Genomic DNA, 18,033 nt, shown 5'->3' with positions numbered 1-18,033 from the left:
CACATCGGAACAGAAAAGAATCTTAAAAGAGCATTTGCTCTCTCAGGCAGCCACGGCAGCAGCAGGCGCATCTTTGGCCTTCTTGCTCTTCTTGGCACCACCAGCGGCAGCAGCAGGAGCAGCAGAATTGGCATCTGCTGCACTCTTGTCACCTCCAATCTTTTCTTCCCATGTTCGTTCTTCAACATCCTTGCAATCACGCGTGACTGCTCTTTGAACGTTTTCAGCAGCTGCTAATGTATGTTCATACTCCTTTCCTTCTTCTCCTGAATTCAAAATCTTTTGTAAAGATTCCATATTACGCTTGAACCAATATGCTGGCGGTAATGTTCTAGTGTATGCTTCAGATGCTGCTACCATGGCTGTATGACGAACAGTTGGTGTTTCAGCATCGTCACGGGTTGCACTTTGTTTCGTGCCGGGTTGAACGACATTCTTGCGTGCTGCATGTAAACGGATCAAACCTGGTTGCAAAGTCATCACCATATACATAATGTTTTCCATCGGTTCAGGAATGTCCAAAACCACACTTGGAATACGTTCTGGATCATCACTTTCGGCATTTTCCACTTTGATCTTCCAAACGAGAGGATCGTTGAGTTCGTAAGAAGGTGCGTTTTCCTTCTTTTTCGATACACGGCTTGGCTTCTTTTTCTTCTTTTCTCCATCTTCTGCTTCGCCGCCTTCTTCAGCGCCTTCATCGCCGCCAGTCTTGCCTGAACGGTTAAAGTCGATGAACTTCTTGGGTACACGGATGTAGATGGCTATCAAAGATGACCGTGAGAGAAGGGGAAATGTCAGTATAGTGAACAAAGTACATCACCATTGCAATACTCACATCCATCTTCCGTGAATGATCCGTGAGGTGCATTCTTTTTGAGAACGAACAATTCCGTTCTTGCTCCATCAACGTTTGACCATCCTAATCCTTCCAACTTTTGACGTTGTTCTAAGATCCAAGGACGAGCACGTTCCCATGTATCACGGGTCCATGGTTTAGTGATATGTGCAAGATTAACTTGTTTACGTGCATTTTCAGCAACCGAATCGGATGAATCAAAATGAATTCCTCCTTCGATGCCTGTATTCTTCTTTTGTTCTTTTGGTTGAGGGTTTGAAGTTGCTTCTTCAGCGCCCTTTTTGTCCTTCTTTCCCATGATTCCGACGGGGTTATGTATAAAGAGTTAAAGCTTTTTGAGGAAAGGTGTAGCAGTTCTTGATGAAACTGCTTGATGGTGATGAGATAGAAAGTGCTACAATGACAAAGCAAGTGATGAGCACAAATGGTATGTTTATTGTAAGAGAACAATAAACAATAGATGGGATTAAGAGTATGAAAGTTGGATTTGGTAAGAGTTTATCACAATTGAATGGATGATGGAAGAAGGAAGGAGAGAGAAACAGAATGGATTGATTCTATTTGAGGACGGGGGAAACATTGCGCGCGCCAGCTCATCCATTCAAAACAGAAGGGCACCTGGAGCAAAAAGGTCGGGGTTATGCTACAATTGTCATGAAGTCAGTCGACGCTCAAGCCAGTTTCATGGGAAAAGCCAAAAAGAGATGACTGTGATTGTGCCATGTGTGAATAATGAACATTGTCAAAACACAGCTTTTGTGCACTTGATGACGGATTTGATGAATCTTGACCGGGTTCATTTGCCCATTCTTTATTTTATCCGCGCGAGACCCCATCCAACTCTAACAGGTAAAGTACCCAAAACGGACATGAATTGAAATTGTGACATGGTCAGACGATAGACTCACACTCTCTCTCTCTTGTAGAGGTAAAGTACCCAAATTACCCAATCTGATTCTCAATTGCTTACTTTGCGCACGGTTCTTTTTTTAAGTTGGCTCACATATCGGCAGACAACATTGCTCAAAGCACACTGTGCTTCTGCCTCGTTTTACAGACATGCAAATTATGCATGCGGCCCAGGGGGCTTGCACCTTTTATGCACTAATTTTGCGGGGTACATGCATTTACAGCCAAGACGTCGGCGCGGAGAGCATGAAAAATTACATAATCACCATCCTCATAGTGAACAAACTCTATTCCATTCCATTTGCATATTGTTACACTTCACCTGACAACTCTTTCATCGCTTCTTGAACCTTTCCCAACGCATCTTGTGCAAATGTTGCCATCTCTGCCGTCATTTGAGCAGATGCTGAGGCCATTTGATCTTCACCACTACCGCCGGCCATGGATTTTTGTTGTTGTTGTGCCATGATTCCTGCTTGCGCTGCTACTTTGGCATACAAAGATTCAGCTTTCTTGAGTTCTTTTAATCGAACAACGTTTGCATCTTCACCTGCAACAGGAGGAGCTGCACCTCTTCCTTCATACAGCATTCCAGCAAAGTTCATCATTGCTGGCATAAACCCAGCATCAGCACCTTTGCTAAACCATTCTTTCGCCGTTACGTCATCCGGTTTAACACCCCATAATCCTAAATGACGTTCCTTTGCCTGTTCTCGTACCTTTTCCGCATCTCTTCCGTCCGACTCACTTCCCAAGCCAATCTCTTCCAACATCTCTTGTCTCAATAAGTATCGCATTCCAACTTCATGTGCACTTTGACCATCGCCCAAATTGGCAGCTTTCTGGAAATGCTCAATTGCTTTTTGCAAGCAAAGATTTCTCTCGGGTGATGAAGGTGAGGTATTATCCATCATTGCCCTTTGAGCCAACATGATTGCTAACGCGTGATGACAACGAACGTTATCCTTGTCTGCTCCACGTTCAAAGTATCCCTGTGCGGTCTGGGAATGTTTCACGTTCTCTTCTTCTGCACTTCCTTCTTTCATCGAGTTCAACGAAAGTAAGCCCAGTTCGAACCAAGCTTCCGTCAATCCTTTCTCTCCTGCTTTTGTCCATAGAAGGATAGCTCTGCTCTTCATCATTTCCGATTGTGCTTTTTGTGTTTGTTCATCTTCCTTTCCATCGTCAGTCTTGCGTGCACTAGCAAGCAAGATACGACCCATTCCCAGCATACCTTGTGCATCTCCTTGAGTAGCCAAAGTTGCATATACTCGAATAGCTGCTGCTTGTTGATCCTTGATTGCATCTCTTGTTTCCGCTGATCCACGTTCCAATAAATGCAATCCGACCGGTGGAGATGCCTGTCCAGACAATACCATTGAAGCCCAATTGTATCCGGCTGCATTTGTTCCCCATTGTGTTGCTGCATGCAATGGTGATCCTTCTTGCATGGTAGCGGCTGTCGGATCGGGCATCGTTAGAGGATCGCGATCGAACGCGATGATGAAAAGTCGGGATGCGATTGGCAGTCTTCTTGGATCTTTCGAATGTTTCAAAAGGGAGACAGTGAATTGATGCAGAGATCCAGATTTGAGGTTGTTGGAATTGATCAGATCTTTTACCTTTTCGTTTGCTTTTTGTTCTAATTGTACTGCCTCTTCGCGAGATTTCACATCAACGCCATCTCGCAATTGTTGCAGAACAACAGACACAACTTCTTTTGCTATTGGTTGTGGTATATCTGCACTTCCTTCTGTGAATATTATCTCTGGAATAATCGCTTCTAATGACTTTTCCATCTCTGGCGGTTGAAGATTCTCATAAGTGCCAGCCGGTTTTCCATCAACAGTGGTAGCATATCGTCTGACTGGTATGGGTGCGGGTATAGATGTAAGCAGAGCGGTAGACTGCACCGCCTGTAAGGGCCTTGTTGAAGAGGCAACCTTATTCAAAGGTACCCGTCGCAGTAATGATCTGCTTTGACGTAACATTTTTGATGAGAAGATGATGGATAGCGGGAAGAAATCTTCTCCACTGGCTAAGGATGTTATTAATCAAAAACCTTAAAAACGCGTGGCAATCAGTGAGCTTCCAATGCATTCTTCTGAGTAAAGTACACTGCTAAAGTGCCTATCTCGGAGTTACGGAAAGTGGAGTTAACAGACCGGTATACATGACAAATATACAAATAATGTGGCATTGAACGTATGAATGATGTACAATTGATGATGATAACAATTTATGAAAATAATAATTCCAGATTCTGTAATGCTTCTGATTTTTCATCAGGTCCTCGTGCCGATCCCGCCAAAGCAGCTCCAACAAGTGCTGTTTTGCGTGCTTGAATGGCCAAAATACGATCTTCAATCGAATTTTCGATCAAATAACGATGAACGTGAACAGGTCTTGTTTGACCTAATCTGTGTATGCGATCAACCGCTTGATCTTCTGTACTTGCATTCCACCAACAATCCAGAAGCCAAACATGATTGGCTGCAGTCAAATTCAAACCAACTCCTCCTGCACGTAAGGATACCAAGATTAACATCCGTTTAGGTGAACTGCTAAAGGCGTTCAACACTGCTTCACGATCTTTTTGTGACACTGTTCCATCCAAACGCACAAATGGATGATGATTCTTGCGCAGGACAACCTCGACTAAATCCAAGAAGGAAGTGAATTGCGAAAAAATGACACCTTTAAACGTTGGGTCATCGTAACGCAGCTGATTCAAATGTCCGACCAATGCCTCTAATTTGGTACTGCTTCGAATCTTATCATCTTGAAAGTATACTGCAGGTTGTATGGTAAGGCTGTCCTCCTTCTTTGCTGCTTCTTGACTGTTTTGAATGGCTTCCATGATCCTATTCCTACGCGTTCGTACAACGGTTGCCGTATTACCCAACGTTACCGGTCCTTCACGACAAGTTGGACAAGGGATTTCATCCTCTCCTTTTTCTTCGCTGCGTTGAATATGTTCAATGATGCATGGCTTACATCCCCAATGTTTGCATGGCATCACTAACAATTCAGACTTTTCTTCAAAGCAGAACGGACATTCCGAATGATCATCGTCTTCTTCTTCGTTTCCGTTTGCTCCAAACAGTTCTTCCAATGCTTGAACTGACACTTTCTTCTTGTCGCCCTCTTCGTTCGAATCGGAGCCTGATTGAAATGCTGCAACGAGTTCATTAAGCTTCTCTTCCATTTGACCCAGCACAGATTCATTCACTTCCGATTCTCCCCCGTTTGTAGTTTTCTTGGCCTTCTTGTTGCCTTGAATCACCAACAAAGGATGACAAACAGCCTGTCGTAAACGCATCAAAACGGAAAACATGAATGTGAAGTTACGTGCAATCGTACCTGCGGCTGCCAATGTCTGATACTGCATATGTGCACGATCATAAACACTTTCATAGATTTGTCTTTCCAATGGCGTTAGTGGTAATCGAACCATATGGGTTGTTTTGGGAGGCAGATCAACGATAGGTTTGCCATCTTTATCTTTCATTCGCTTTTCACGTCGAATCAAGATAGATTCCAACACCACTTGCACGATCTCCAAAGCTTTAGGATTCTTTTGCATAAATGGCTTAGCGATGAATGTGTTAAAGAATGCAAAGTCTCCCCATGGTTGAACACGTAGAAAACGTAAAAGACTGAACAAATCCGTCAATCGATTGACAATTGGCGTTCCTGTCAAGCACCATCTTCTTCTTGCCGTCAGATCCCGACAAGCACGCGAATTCTTTGTTGCTTTGTTCTTGATGTGGTGTGCTTCATCTAAGATCACTCTCAACCAATCGACGGCATACAGAGGAGCAATCTCGAGTGTTGAGGAGGACTTGTTTGGTATGATATATCGACCATACTCTGAGGTGAGGGTACCGTAGGTAGTGATGACAATATCAACCGTTCCTGCCGTCAAGCGAGAAATGAGTTCACCCTTCGATTCACCATAATAGAGCATGGTCTTCATCGTTGGAATTGCACGTTCCATTTCATCCCTCCATTGTCCGACAAGAGACATCGGAGCTACGACAAGTGTTACCCTTCCACGCGATGAAGATGTCATGTTGAACATTTCTTTCCGATCAGCTTTTGTCAAACCGCCTTCTCCTTTTGCAGCAGCGGCAAAAGATGACTTCAGAGAAACTTGTCGGTAAGAAGGTCCTTTTTTGGCATCTTCCTCTTCTGTTTCACTTTCTTCTTCTTCGGACAATTCTTCATCAGGCGACGGCTGATTGCTTAGGATGAGTGATGCCATTTGAATCGTCTTGCCCAATCCCATCTCATCGGCCAAGATTCCTCCTCGTGCTCCACGACCGGCTGATGGGAATTTGAGGCTAAGATGACCAGTGTATGGATTGAAGTAGAATTTCGAACAAGCCGAATCTAGAAGGTACATCCTTTCATCATCGACTGGGAAGATATACTCTTCCCATAGCGGATGCAAACCTACAGATTCTCCATCTTGCTCTGATTGATTTTCCCTTTCGTTTATCCGGCTATTTGGCTTTTCTTCCATTTTCATCATCCATCCTAGCGATTGTTTTTGGTATGCTCGTAGGGTTAGAGCAAAGTCTGGATTGGGTTCCACTTCGGGTAGACTCATATCATTCCTTTGTGCCCGATCATACACCGAATCAAGTTGATTTTCCGTTATTTCCGTCCCATCGTCCACTTCGGGTGGTGTGCCCTCTCGAGAGTTTGGCTTGGTGCCGTTTTGTGCTGGAGCAGGCGAGTTGCCATTGATGGGTGTCGTCCGTACAGGACTACTTAGAGGTTCTTTCTCTGCCTCGTCTCTACTCTTTGTCAAGATTGAGCTTGTCTTGTTTGCACGTAATGTGCAAGCCCTAAACAATCTCAAAAGGGAAGACTTTCTTTCCCTGATCTTCTTTTCCTCTTCTGTCTCTTGAGTTTCTGCACCCCATGCAGACGATGCAACATCTTCACGAGAACGAGAGCCAAACGACGTCTGTCCATTGGCCGGCGAAAGGGTAAAGGCGGATTTGAGAATGTATGCGCGTATCTCCAGCAAGATATCACAGCCAACAGTCAACGACTCAGGACAATCAACAACGATACCTTCAAATCGAGCAGCTTCATTGTCAATAGCTCTCGACATCCATGGTGATGCTTCTTTCGGTATTCTTCCGATCTCGAATCCTTTCATATTGACGAATCGAACAATGTAATCTTCCTTGACCTTTTTCGGTTTTGTACCTCCGAATGACAACGTTGTTTGTTTTTTCCCTATCCCATTCGATGTTCTTCCATTGCCATTCTCGGATGGCTTTGCACCCTTTGGCGTTTGCCTTTCTATCCGCACCCTGTCGCCTTGTTTTGCATAGTTTCGACCTTTGCTTAGCGAATATGCAGAAACGACAAAACTACCGATGAATCGATAATGCCATCCGTCTCTTGACTGTTCGTTTAGTGAGGTAGGCAGACGAATAGATTGATTCGATTTATTCTCAGGTGCTCGTGATGTAGGGTTTTCGATTTTTCGTCTTTTGTCCGCTGAATTGGCTGGCGGAGAACGAGAATTTGTCTTCTTTGTAGAGCTCTCGGCTGGTGGCGTATTTGACCTTTTCTTCCTTGTTTGCTTTGGCTTTCTGTCTAGTTCCCTTTCGTATTCTGCTTCCATAAAATCTCTATCTTCGTCTTCTAATCGCATCGTCTCTTTTATCCAATCTTCTTTTTCCTTTTCATCTTTGAAAAAGGGAAACATGACCTTTCCATCTTGTTGCTCTTCTTCCTCCTCTTCCTCTTCTTCTTCTCCGCGAAACAAAGACGTTAAAGGTTGTGAGCTACTTTCCGCTTTGGCCGTCGTTGTTGCAGATGAGTCGGGAGGTGTAGATGCAAAGAAGTCCTCTCCTTCATCTTCTGTTGGGGTGACCATTTTTCTTTGTCGATCGATCGACACACCCTTTGCAAGCAATGATGGTTTGAATGATTGCTTGATTGATTGATTGATTATGCAATAGAGCAACACTTTTATCTTTTGTTTCTTCCTTTCTCTTTTACGCGTAAATAGTCGTGATTTCTGGTTGGCTCAGGCCGCCTATTAAACGCGTCATAGGATCCAAGCGTGTTAATAGCGGCCGGCTTAAAGTCTAGGCTCTACACTAAGACGGCGTATATTTCACGCGCTTTGGCCCTTTGTACGCGTTAAGATTTCATCCATCAAACCGCTCATCACGGTGACCAAAACAACAAAAGATGACGGTTATCTAGAGATCAATGCATTCTTGCATTTCGATCCGGTGGGATGTATGATGTCATCAATAGACTAATGAAATAGTAATTTCCTTCATGATCGGCATAAAAACTTGAAAAGTGCTAAGACTGCTTTATTGGCGTTTTACCTTTTTAATCTATCAAAAATTTAATCAAAGAAATGATACTCTGTTTGCCAAACAGAAGGGCAGTATTCCACTCAACCCTTTACGATACAATAATCTGATCTATCACGAGAAAAAAGACATATATAAAGACCACGTCAATGCACTCCAACAATCATTCCCTCCTTCACTTATTTTAACCCCTTTAATCGTTGTTATAATTTTTCTCACTTCTTTCTTAACTCTATTGGGTTTGTTCATCATGTTCAGTCGACTTCGTCAAGCAAGCAATAACGGCGAAAGCCAGAATACAAGCGGAGGTGGCGGTGGTGGCTATGGCAATAATACCAGCAGCTACAATTCCAACTCCAACTCGAATTCGAATGGTGGCAATCAGACAAGCAGCTACAATTCCGGCACCAACAATACAAGCGGCTATAATTCCAACACCAATGCTAACTCAAACAACAACAACAGCTCAGGAGGCTATGGCAACCAAAGCAGTAACAACAATACAAGCAGCTATAATACTCCAAGCAGTAACAACAACTCAGGATCGTACAACAGTTCAAACAATTATTCAAGCAATGATACGTATGATACCTATAATTCAACCACAAGCCATAGCAGGACAAATTCAGGCTCAAACAATGATTCAAAGGCAAATAACAATTCCAACAACAAAAATTCAAGCAGTGGCTATCAATCCGGTTACTCAAATGATCACGGTCGCAAAGAACCTTCCGAGACAGGTCAATCGACCGCTTCAAGTGTTTTCTCATCGTCAAATGCAGGTGCACAATCTAATGTGAGCGCAGCCACTTCCGTTTCAACCGGTTATGGCAGCAACAATCATAAAGGTTCACCCAAAAAGCCAAGTTATCAACAATTAGGTTCAAAGATGGACACGATCAAAGATGAAGGTACAGATACGTATGGATCATCAAATGTGAACAACAATGAACCATCAACAGCCAGCGCAAGACGTGATACGCTTTACGAAGATGCGAATGAACATGTTGGAGGCAATAACAGTAATAATCGTAATCAACAACAACAAAACAATGAAAGCGTTAATAAGACCTCGGCGAACATTCAATCTTGGCAACAAACAAGCGCTCATATATCATCAACAACAACCAACAAAGGTTCAAATACCGGAAATAGCGGCAGGGACTCAAACAGCAATTCCGGCGGCAATGGTACAAAGATGACCTATTCATCGAGCAACAATGGCAAGACAAACAATGATTCACATCAGAGCAATGCACGTGAAAATTCAAATGCCAACAACAACAACAGTAGCTACGGCAAGAGTACCTCCAACAACAACCAATCCCACGGTAGCAGCGGCAACAACCAATCTTATGGAAGTGGCGGCAACAATCAATCATCCCATGGAAGCAGCGGCAATCACGACAGTCATGCTCATGGAAACAAGCAATCCAACAACAAGAGTTCCCGTAACTTGAGCTCGAGTGGACGCAGCAACAGCGGCAAGTCGGCTAGCGGTCGTAGTAACAGCGGAAAAGGTCGCAGTAGCCCTCGTCAAAGCGAACAACAACAACATGTCGGTAGCAAAGGCACAACGACTTACAACAGCAATGGTACGGCTCAACACTTGGATACGCATACACGCACAGCCAGTAATACTGGTTATGGCAGCAGTACAACGTCCAACAACAGTACCGGAAACAAGAATTCTCAAGATCCTATCGCACAAGCAGGTGACTTTAACGATCCTAATGCCGAGAATGTATTCTTGTCATCAGAATCAGGTTCAGGTTCTACTCGTTCGCCCGTTGTTCGATTCAGAATTCATACTGCCAACTTGCGCGTTCATTCCCCCGTCTTGACAAAGAAGACTGAGCAAGAATCACAAAAAGAACATCAACTCGAGGAAGATTCCGCAACGTTGAAACATCTTTTCAGTTTGATGTACAATCGTGATTCTCCAATCTTGGAACCGAACGATTGGCAAATGGTTTTACGTTTAGCACGTTGTGCACAAAAGTATGACGTCGTTCGTGCAAAAGAACGTGCAATTGCTTATTTCACAAAGAATGAACAATCTGGCGCTCTTTCTCCATTTATGACGTATGCATTTGCGGTGCAATACAATTTGCCAACGTTGGAAGCAGCAGCTGCTGAACGTAGCGTACGTTATGATGTCAACAAGATTCCCGAATTGATTTTCAACATGATGGGTTTCACAGCTTTTCAACGTTTGGCCTCGTTCCATGCAAAACGTCAAGAATATTATCAAGATATGTTGAACGCTTTGAGCATCGATCCAAAAGAAGTTGCTGATCAATGTTATCAAACCGGTGGAGTTTGTGTAGTTACACCTCTGGCACGTTTGAAGCAAACCTTAGCATGGCCAAGACAAGTTGGACGTGATGCAAGCAAACGTGCTCCTGAACCGGCAGATGTTTTGCGAAAGATAATTACCGAAATTGGTCAAATCGATTGTGGTACGTGTGCAAAAGCTTTGGTTGAAGCAGGTTTAGCCATTCAACATACCTTGGAAACATTACCTTCTTATTCCCAAGATGATCAATCTTAAAACAAACAAGAAACGCTCCTTTTTCCACTTCCTGTTACATACTCACGCTCCTTCGCCTTGTGTTTCCATAATAGTCTTGTCGTATTCCATCTCAATTTTTCAGGATTCTTTAATCGTTGGTCTTCTTTACCATGTATACATTGTCGTCATTGTGATGGAATGCATCTATACAATATATGCCTGTTTGATGGTTGTTGATGGTAATGAGCAAAAGAACAATTTGACGCGTGTTCCTATCTTACGCGTAAAGAGCGGGACGCGTCTCGGTGTCGCCAATAGATGTTCAATTGCATCTCAGACCAAGTGATATGGCCTTTTGAACGATATCTGAATACCGCCTTCCTCACCTGAATTCCAACATGATATGTCCTTTTGGATGATGATGGTAATGGACAAGAAGTTTAACGCGTGTTTCCCTCTTACGCGTAAAGAGCGGGACGCGTTTGGGTTTCGCCGATAGATGTTCAATTGCCAACTGGACCGATTGATATGGCCTTTTGGACGAGGTCTGCTCATCTGTCAGCTTAAAAATACACTTTGGAAAGAATCATGGCAAGTATCTCTATTATTGTACATTCTATGATGATGGCAATGAATAAGGGAACGAACAGGTTAACGCGTGTTTCCTTCTTACGCGTAGAGAGCTGGACGCGTCTGGATTTCGCCGATAGATGTTTAATTGCAAATCAGACCAAGTGATATGGTCTTTTGAACGAGATCTGAATACCTCCTTCCTCACCCGAATTCCAACATGATATAGCCTTTTAGATGATGATGGCAATGAACAAGAGCACAATTTACGTGTTTCCCTCTCACGCGTAAAGAGCGGGACGCGTCTGAATTCCGCCGATAGAAGTTCATTTGCAAATCGGACGAAGTGATATAGCCTTTGAACGAGATCTGAATACCTCCTTCCCAACATGATATGGCCTTTTGAACAAGATCTGTTCATCTAGTTGCTTAAGAATACACTTCAGAAGTAGGATTATGACAAGTATCAATATTGTACAATCTTATTTTACACATGTATGATGACGAGAAGTCTTTATCTTATCCCCTCTTGATCTTATCGAGCAGTAAATCCATCCTGGCGCCCAAATTAGGTTGACCTCTTTGTCTTCCCGTTCTACTTCCACTTTTGGAATTCCATTTATCTTGTCTCTTTTGTCTTTCTTCTTTCCTCTGTTCGCTCGTTTCCATGTCTTTTGGTTTGTCGAATGTCCTTTGCTCGCCAACATTTTCTCCCTCTTTGTCTCTGTCAGTATGTATGACCCCACCCAAGAGACGTCTTCTGGATTCCATTTCAGCAGCTCTAGCAGCTTCAGCCTTGGCTTGCTTTCGTTTTGACATCGAATTGCCTCCCTCCGAGCTCTCTTGGCCTTCGTTCCTTCTTCTCCTTTGCGATGCCTTTTCTGCTTCAACTAGATCAAACCCATCCTGTCCTTCTATCCCCTTCTCAGGTGCAAATCTTCCTTCATCACGTTCTGCAAAGATGCTATCCGATTGATTTTCTGATTCGGCTTTTGCTTGTTCTTTAAAGTACTTTTTCTTAATCTTTGCTTTTTCGATCAAGTCTGCTTTAAGTTTTTTGGCTAAAAGGAGTGAGGCACAGTAGTTGATTGTCAGCAAACAAATCCTTTCCCCGTTCTATGATTCATCCTTTTCCCTTCTCTTCACTCACCTTTACCGAGATAGGCTCCATCGGGAGCATGACTGGGACCAACTTTGAAGCCACCCTTTCCTTTGCCTTTCAGATTCCCATCTCCCTTATTTGAAGATTGATGATTTGGCTGAAAGCCTGATCGTGTTCTATGCTTGACAACACTCTTCTTCTTGTTCATTGGAGTTACAACCATCTTCAATCAATCAAAAACAGAGAAGGGAAATGTGGTGAGAAGAAGATAGGATATGCATGTTAACGCGCTTGCATATATTCATAAATCAACTTTTATTTCAAAAAATTCTATAGCACGTGTAGCTTAACCCGGGGTGATGGCGTGAATATTGTTTGATCACGAATGGCTAAATGCAATATGCAATCTGATGATGGTCAAAGTGTGCATGCTATTGGCCAACAACAATAAAGCTTCTTACTTATTCAATCGATCATAGAAAGTGCTCTGCAGCTCCCTAAACACACAAAAAGTCCATTAGTCTAAGCAAGCCATCATCTCCACTTTCGTGTGTCTAGTGTCTCTTATCATATTATCTTTGCCTTTATCATCATCAACTACGATTTCTGTACAAGTGTCGCACCTCCGCTCTGTATTGAAAGGAAGGAGAAGAAGGAAGTGTTCTGTCAGCCTCGATCTCCCAAATGCGTGACCCACTCCACCGCAACTTACCATAATTGCGTCCATCTCATTCTCCTCAATCGCAAGGGCAGGAGTAGCCCAAAATCGTTTGGGTAGTTCATGAATATCCTCTACTACTTCTCCTCCTTTTCCTGATGAGCTTGCTGCGCTGCTACCACCGCCACCGCCGCCGGTACTAGATTGTGAAGACATCTGTTGAACTTTTTCGGGATGGAAATGAGGTCCTGATTGAAAGACTTCTTGGAAATGATCAAAGTTCTTTGCTACATCTTGCGGTGCTGCAGGATGAGGATGGGGTGTATGGTCTGCGGCTGAATAACAAGGGAAGCAAGAAGGCGGTTCGTTGTTAGTATCATCTTCCTCTTTCTACCCTTCCTATAGGGATATACTCACAAGTGGATGCTTTGCGATCGGGAAACTTGATCCTAGGCTGACGTGCTTCTGAAGCAAGTCTAGCGAGCGTTCTTCTAAACATGTTTATGTATTCTGTTGATGTGGTATTGTTCAAAGAGGTGGGGTAATCACAACAATGACTTGATCGATTTGTTCCGAATAAATGCGTCAATGATTGTCACGTGTGGAGGTGGTGTTCTTCTCGTGTGATTGTCAGCTTGAACTTCAATTGATCGAATCAGAATAAGAATTCTGGACAGGAAACTTTCAACCAATACAACGAACAGCAATCGTTCTCAGATGACTATGTGTTGATGTTCACAAGATGGAATGAATGAGTTGTTGTCATGTCAATGAATGCGTGCATCAGGCGGGCGCTGTGCCTCCGCTGGCGCAAAGACTGAACGCCTCTTGTGCGCACGCCTTTTCTCCGTAACCCTAACACCATGACTGATGATAATACAACACTTACGCCTATCGTTACGGATCGTACAGCGGTGGTCAAACACTAATCACAAAGGTAAAGGTAGAGAATGTCTGGATTAATTGTCCACACCCGCTAACTGAGATTTACCCGACGGAAGGTACGGAGATTAGTCACAGTGTCTGACTCAACGGTTATGAATATGATGAACGGTAAGTGGTAGCACGAGGTTACACTTCTACTTGTACGCTAGGCAATGTATATCCCGCGGAAGTGTGTGATGGAAACAACCATGTTGAAATACTACCAATGTGCCATTATTTCGGTTCGCCTTTCTATTCCAACCACTCCAACAATGTGGGCGATAATCTTTTTCTCCTGATCGATGATGATTTCAACCTTGTTTTACGTTCACCAACCATACAAATTTGAATTCAATCATGAGCTCCGAAACATGGTCAATGATTGGAGCGGAAAATAAAGAAACGATTGTGACTGGAAATACAAAAAAGATTAGAGATGAATTAATCCAAAAGATTCGAGAAAAAAAGACAGGAACAATCTTTTGTGTTGAACGAATTGATGTAGAAACACGTCAACCGATTATCGTTTTTCGTCAGGATGATTCGCCAAAGCAAGGTGATACACTTTTAGGCGTTGCTACCGTAACTCAGATTCCATGTACAATCTCTGATTCGAACGATCGATAGCAAAGCACACCAGAAGCCTCGAGTTGCTAACGATTGAATTGGTTACGCTTGATTACAATGTAAGAGATTGCATCAAAATACACCATTTCCGAATCAATCCGTCGTAAAGAAAGCCAAGGTTTAGATATGCTTCATGAATTGTATACTCAGTCTACCATTATGACGTGGGCGTATACAATTCCATCTCCTATAAAACCATTTTCGGATCGTAGTGAGGCGTAAAAATGCGCCTGCTTGTCTTTTTGCGCTGGATTGGCTAGAGCGCAGCGCAGCGCAGCCTTTGTGTGTATGCATGCGTGTCAAAAAGCTGTTCCCAATTAGTGCGCCTTTCTTTGGTTGCTGCTGGAGAATGCGTGCGTGTGTGTGTGTGCATGCACATAAGTTTAGTGTGACCTTTCTTCTTCTGTTTGAATATCATCATCACACAACACACACAAACCCAACAGCGATTCTTTCTTGAACGCTTGTTTTTGTCTCTCCCTTTTCTTCTTTTCAACTCTTTCTTGATCAAGTAGGGCTTTGAACAGGTACACCAAGGGGAAAAGTCAATCGTTCACAAGAACAACGTAACATCCTTGACAAGTTGACTGTATTCTACTTTGTTGTGGCAAGAGAAGGTGTTTCAGGTCAAGCGGAAGTGTTTGTAAAAGCTTGAGAATTGTCCACGATTCCCCCTCCTAATCCGACAAACGGCTCGAATAATATGTGAGTACATCCAGAATCGATCAGAATCATAAAAGAACACATTGTCAGCATTGCAACACAAACAGAGGTTAAGTATCCCTCCCAGGTTGCCGTTGCTGCTCCGACTCTCTATTCCCTACCCCAAACACGTCTCCAACCCTCAGTCCTGACCCATCGCTCCCTCTCCCCCATCATTTCCGCATCTCATCAATCTCCCAATCTCAAAGTGCCGCTTCCCTCAAGATAGCCTTACTCGTTTCCTCAGTAGTCTATCCCACTCGTCGCCGCTTCTCCCATTTCGCTGCGTGCAACGGAACGAATTGAGAAGGCTTAATTCGTTTGTGGATTCATTTTCTGACAAAAAGGCTCAACTGTACCCTCCATGGCAGACACGACAAAACGAGCTCGTTCACCTTCTCCATCGCTTGTACGAGGTAACGACAGTAAACGTACGAAAGAAGAACAAAACAAATCTAACGCAAAAATGGCAGACGAACAAAATTTAACAAAGGACGGTGAGTCCGACAATGTCGACTTGGGCTCAACACAAGACGGAGAAGAATACAAAAGTACGGAGAAAGCACATACTTCCAATAGCATCGGTGAAGCTGCTAAGCAATCCTTACCCGCTGGTACTGCCGATCTTCACCAAAACGATAGCGGACATGCTGATGCCGAAGCACCTCCTGCCAACATTTCCATGCGTGCACTTATCGTGACTGGTGACGCAAGTATCATCATCGGTAAAGCTGGTAAACATATCAACGAAATTCGTGAAAAGAGCGGCGCCAAATTGACAATCAGCGAAAGCTTGCCTGGTAATCCAGAACGGATTCTCACTGTTGCAGGTGCTTTGGACGCAGTAAGCAAGGCGTTTGGTTTGATCGTTCGACGGATTAATGATGAGCCATTCGAACAAGCATCCATACCCGGTAGTCGAGCCGTTACAATTCGCTTCATCGTACCTCATTCTCGTATGGGCTCCGTGATCGGAAAACAAGGTACAAAGATCAAAGAGATCCAAGAAGCAAGCGGTGCACGATTGACGGCTGCTGAAGCCATCCTTCCCGGTAGTACAGAACGTGTGTTAAACATTTCTGGTGTTGCTGATGCCGTTCACATCGCTGTATACTATGTTGGATCGATTTTGTTGGAACATCAAGATCGTGCAGCCAACAACCTCATCTATCGTCCAACTCCAGGCCCAGCACGGGCAACAGCTCCAGCTTACGGTGCTGCTCCAGCTGCGATGCCAGCATTCAACTTTGCTCCCAATGCAATGCCACCCATTCAAGCCGGCAACTTTGGCGGTCCAGGTGGGTCACAAATTCCTCCCGGATCGCAAACGCAACAGATCTTTGTACCTAATGATTTGGTCGGTTGCATTATCGGTAAAGGTGGTCAAAAGATTAACGAAGTTCGACAAATGAGCGGAAGCCATATCAAAATTATGGAACCTGGCGCAGGTGTCGCAGCTGGTGGAGCAGGTAATGAACGTTTGGTCACCATCACAGGACCGCCTGCCAATATTCAAATGGCCGTTCAGCTACTCTATCAACGTTTAGAACAAGAGAAATTGCGTTTAGCAAACAATCCTCCTCGTCAATGAAGAAGATGTGTAGAAGTGTTTTGTTGGCATTCCACACACATCCAGAACAAAAACGGCAAAGATTTCTAGTGACGGGTAGAGAATCACACATTCCTATAAAACCCTTTCCTTCAAAAAGCTACACCATCCATTCATACACACACACACACACACCAACTTGTAACTATGTATCCGGCCTCCTGATCTCCCTTTTCCCACTTTTCAGACTCTTAAAATTCTTCTCTCTCTCGATTATCATAATAAAGCACTTAACAAGCTGTGTTCATTATACAATCCAACAAAAAGCGAAAGTTCGTAAAAAGATTAAACAGAAGAGTAATGAAATTGATATACTCCATTTTGAGTCTGGTTCATAGCATTGATAAGAGTTAATTCGAACGTCAATCGATTGATGGCATGCTAAGTTGAACTTTTCCCGTCATAAAAACAAGCTTGCCAACTCGAGCTTCGACGGTGCCGGCAAGGTTCTTCTGCGTCTTTTCTGCTTTCGGTGTTCTGCATCGTGGAATACCATGCTCTTAAAAGGACTTTAATTCTCAGCATTTTGACAGACTCTTTGGTCATTCTTCAAGTACGACAGCTGCTTCGATGAAAGCTTTCAATACCACTTATTCGTTATCATCAAGTTTGCCGAGTTCATATATCAAGAGATGGCCATATATGTACGACGGTGCTCCCTCGCGCATACTGTCCTAAATGCAAGCTGAGAGAGGCCGATGCTTTTTCTGGCCATGACTTTCGGCCCCAACAGATCGCATGTGGTACTCGTGATGTTCTATTAGACATTGAAGGCCCTAATATGAGGATGACAAACGTACAAATACAGATTGATGACTTCCATCTTCATCCACCACCACGCATTCTCTCTTGCAAATCTTGTGGAAGGTTACCCTCCGTCTTTACTGCGTATAAGCCCGGAACTCTCTTCTCTATCCGTTGCCATTTGGCAACCCAACTTTCTTCAGGTTTGATCAAAGCGATGAGACCATCATAATTGCTGGTAGTGCAACGGATGACTTGATCTGTATCTTGCATCATCTACAAAGAAGGGGATTGTGTTGTCAGTATCAATTCGCATCCTACTCGCACAAAACAAACCTACCTCTAAAATGGCTTCACAATTTGGACATCCACGTTGGGTGAATTCTTTTGCCCTTTGTACGAATTTGCATCCTAAACAAGAGCGTAAATGATCCGCTCGGGAAGCCATCGTCGAA

At 43.6% G+C, this 18,033-nt stretch overlaps 8 protein-coding genes across 8 annotated transcripts; 2 read left to right on the top strand and 6 right to left on the bottom strand.

The window, feature by feature from the left end:
- Positions 1-42: 42 nt before the first annotated feature.
- FA14DRAFT_182641 (uncharacterized protein) lies at positions 43-1,157 on the bottom strand (the record flags this gene model as incomplete). Its single annotated transcript, XM_025501231.1, has 2 exons — positions 43-764; positions 839-1,157. The coding sequence occupies 2 exons, from the start codon at positions 1,155-1,157 to the stop codon at positions 43-45; spliced, it is 1,041 nt and encodes a 346-aa protein (XP_025352156.1).
- Positions 1,158-2,079: 922 nt separating this feature from the next.
- On the bottom strand, positions 2,080-3,567 carry FA14DRAFT_158663 (uncharacterized protein; the record flags this gene model as incomplete). The annotated part of the gene is made up of 1 exon (XM_025497985.1): positions 2,080-3,567. One exon carries the CDS (start codon positions 3,565-3,567, stop codon positions 2,080-2,082), a length of 1,488 nt encoding a protein of 495 aa, XP_025352155.1.
- A 375-nt stretch (positions 3,568-3,942) lies between these two features.
- Positions 3,943-7,729, bottom strand: FA14DRAFT_162702 (uncharacterized protein). The gene has a single exon (XM_025499732.1). It carries the CDS (start codon positions 7,671-7,673, stop codon positions 4,008-4,010), a length of 3,666 nt encoding a protein of 1,221 aa, XP_025352154.1. The 5' UTR covers positions 7,674-7,729; the 3' UTR covers positions 3,943-4,007.
- A 648-nt stretch (positions 7,730-8,377) lies between these two features.
- On the top strand, positions 8,378-10,681 carry FA14DRAFT_182638 (uncharacterized protein; the record flags this gene model as incomplete). Its single annotated transcript, XM_025501230.1, has 1 exon — positions 8,378-10,681. One exon carries the CDS (start codon positions 8,378-8,380, stop codon positions 10,679-10,681), a length of 2,304 nt encoding a protein of 767 aa, XP_025352153.1.
- A 1,005-nt stretch (positions 10,682-11,686) lies between these two features.
- On the bottom strand, positions 11,687-12,404 carry FA14DRAFT_162700 (uncharacterized protein). The gene has a single exon (XM_025499731.1). It carries the CDS (start codon positions 12,029-12,031, stop codon positions 11,732-11,734), a length of 300 nt encoding a protein of 99 aa, XP_025352152.1. The 5' UTR covers positions 12,032-12,404; the 3' UTR covers positions 11,687-11,731.
- A 383-nt stretch (positions 12,405-12,787) lies between these two features.
- Positions 12,788-13,471, bottom strand: FA14DRAFT_166078 (uncharacterized protein; the record flags this gene model as incomplete). The annotated part of the gene is made up of 3 exons (XM_025499994.1): positions 12,788-12,811; positions 13,027-13,307; positions 13,390-13,471. 3 exons carry the CDS (start codon positions 13,469-13,471, stop codon positions 12,788-12,790), a joined length of 387 nt encoding a protein of 128 aa, XP_025352151.1.
- A 2,220-nt stretch (positions 13,472-15,691) lies between these two features.
- On the top strand, positions 15,692-16,816 carry FA14DRAFT_127919 (uncharacterized protein; the record flags this gene model as incomplete). Its single annotated transcript, XM_025496824.1, has 1 exon — positions 15,692-16,816. One exon carries the CDS (start codon positions 15,692-15,694, stop codon positions 16,814-16,816), a length of 1,125 nt encoding a protein of 374 aa, XP_025352150.1.
- An 843-nt stretch (positions 16,817-17,659) lies between these two features.
- On the bottom strand, positions 17,660-18,026 carry FA14DRAFT_182634 (putative SPT4-transcription elongation protein; the record flags this gene model as incomplete). The annotated part of the gene is made up of 2 exons (XM_025501229.1): positions 17,660-17,854; positions 17,919-18,026. The coding sequence occupies 2 exons, from the start codon at positions 18,024-18,026 to the stop codon at positions 17,660-17,662; spliced, it is 303 nt and encodes a 100-aa protein (XP_025352149.1).
- Positions 18,027-18,033: the final 7 nt, after the last annotated feature.

Source organism: Meira miltonrushii (genome assembly GCF_003144205.1).
Source record: "Meira miltonrushii strain MCA 3882 unplaced genomic scaffold FA14scaffold_6, whole genome shotgun sequence".
Lineage (NCBI taxonomy): Eukaryota > Fungi > Basidiomycota > Exobasidiomycetes > Exobasidiales > Brachybasidiaceae > Meira > Meira miltonrushii.
Note: the sequence above shows the minus strand (reverse complement) of the source record. Positions and strands in the feature narration are given on the sequence as shown.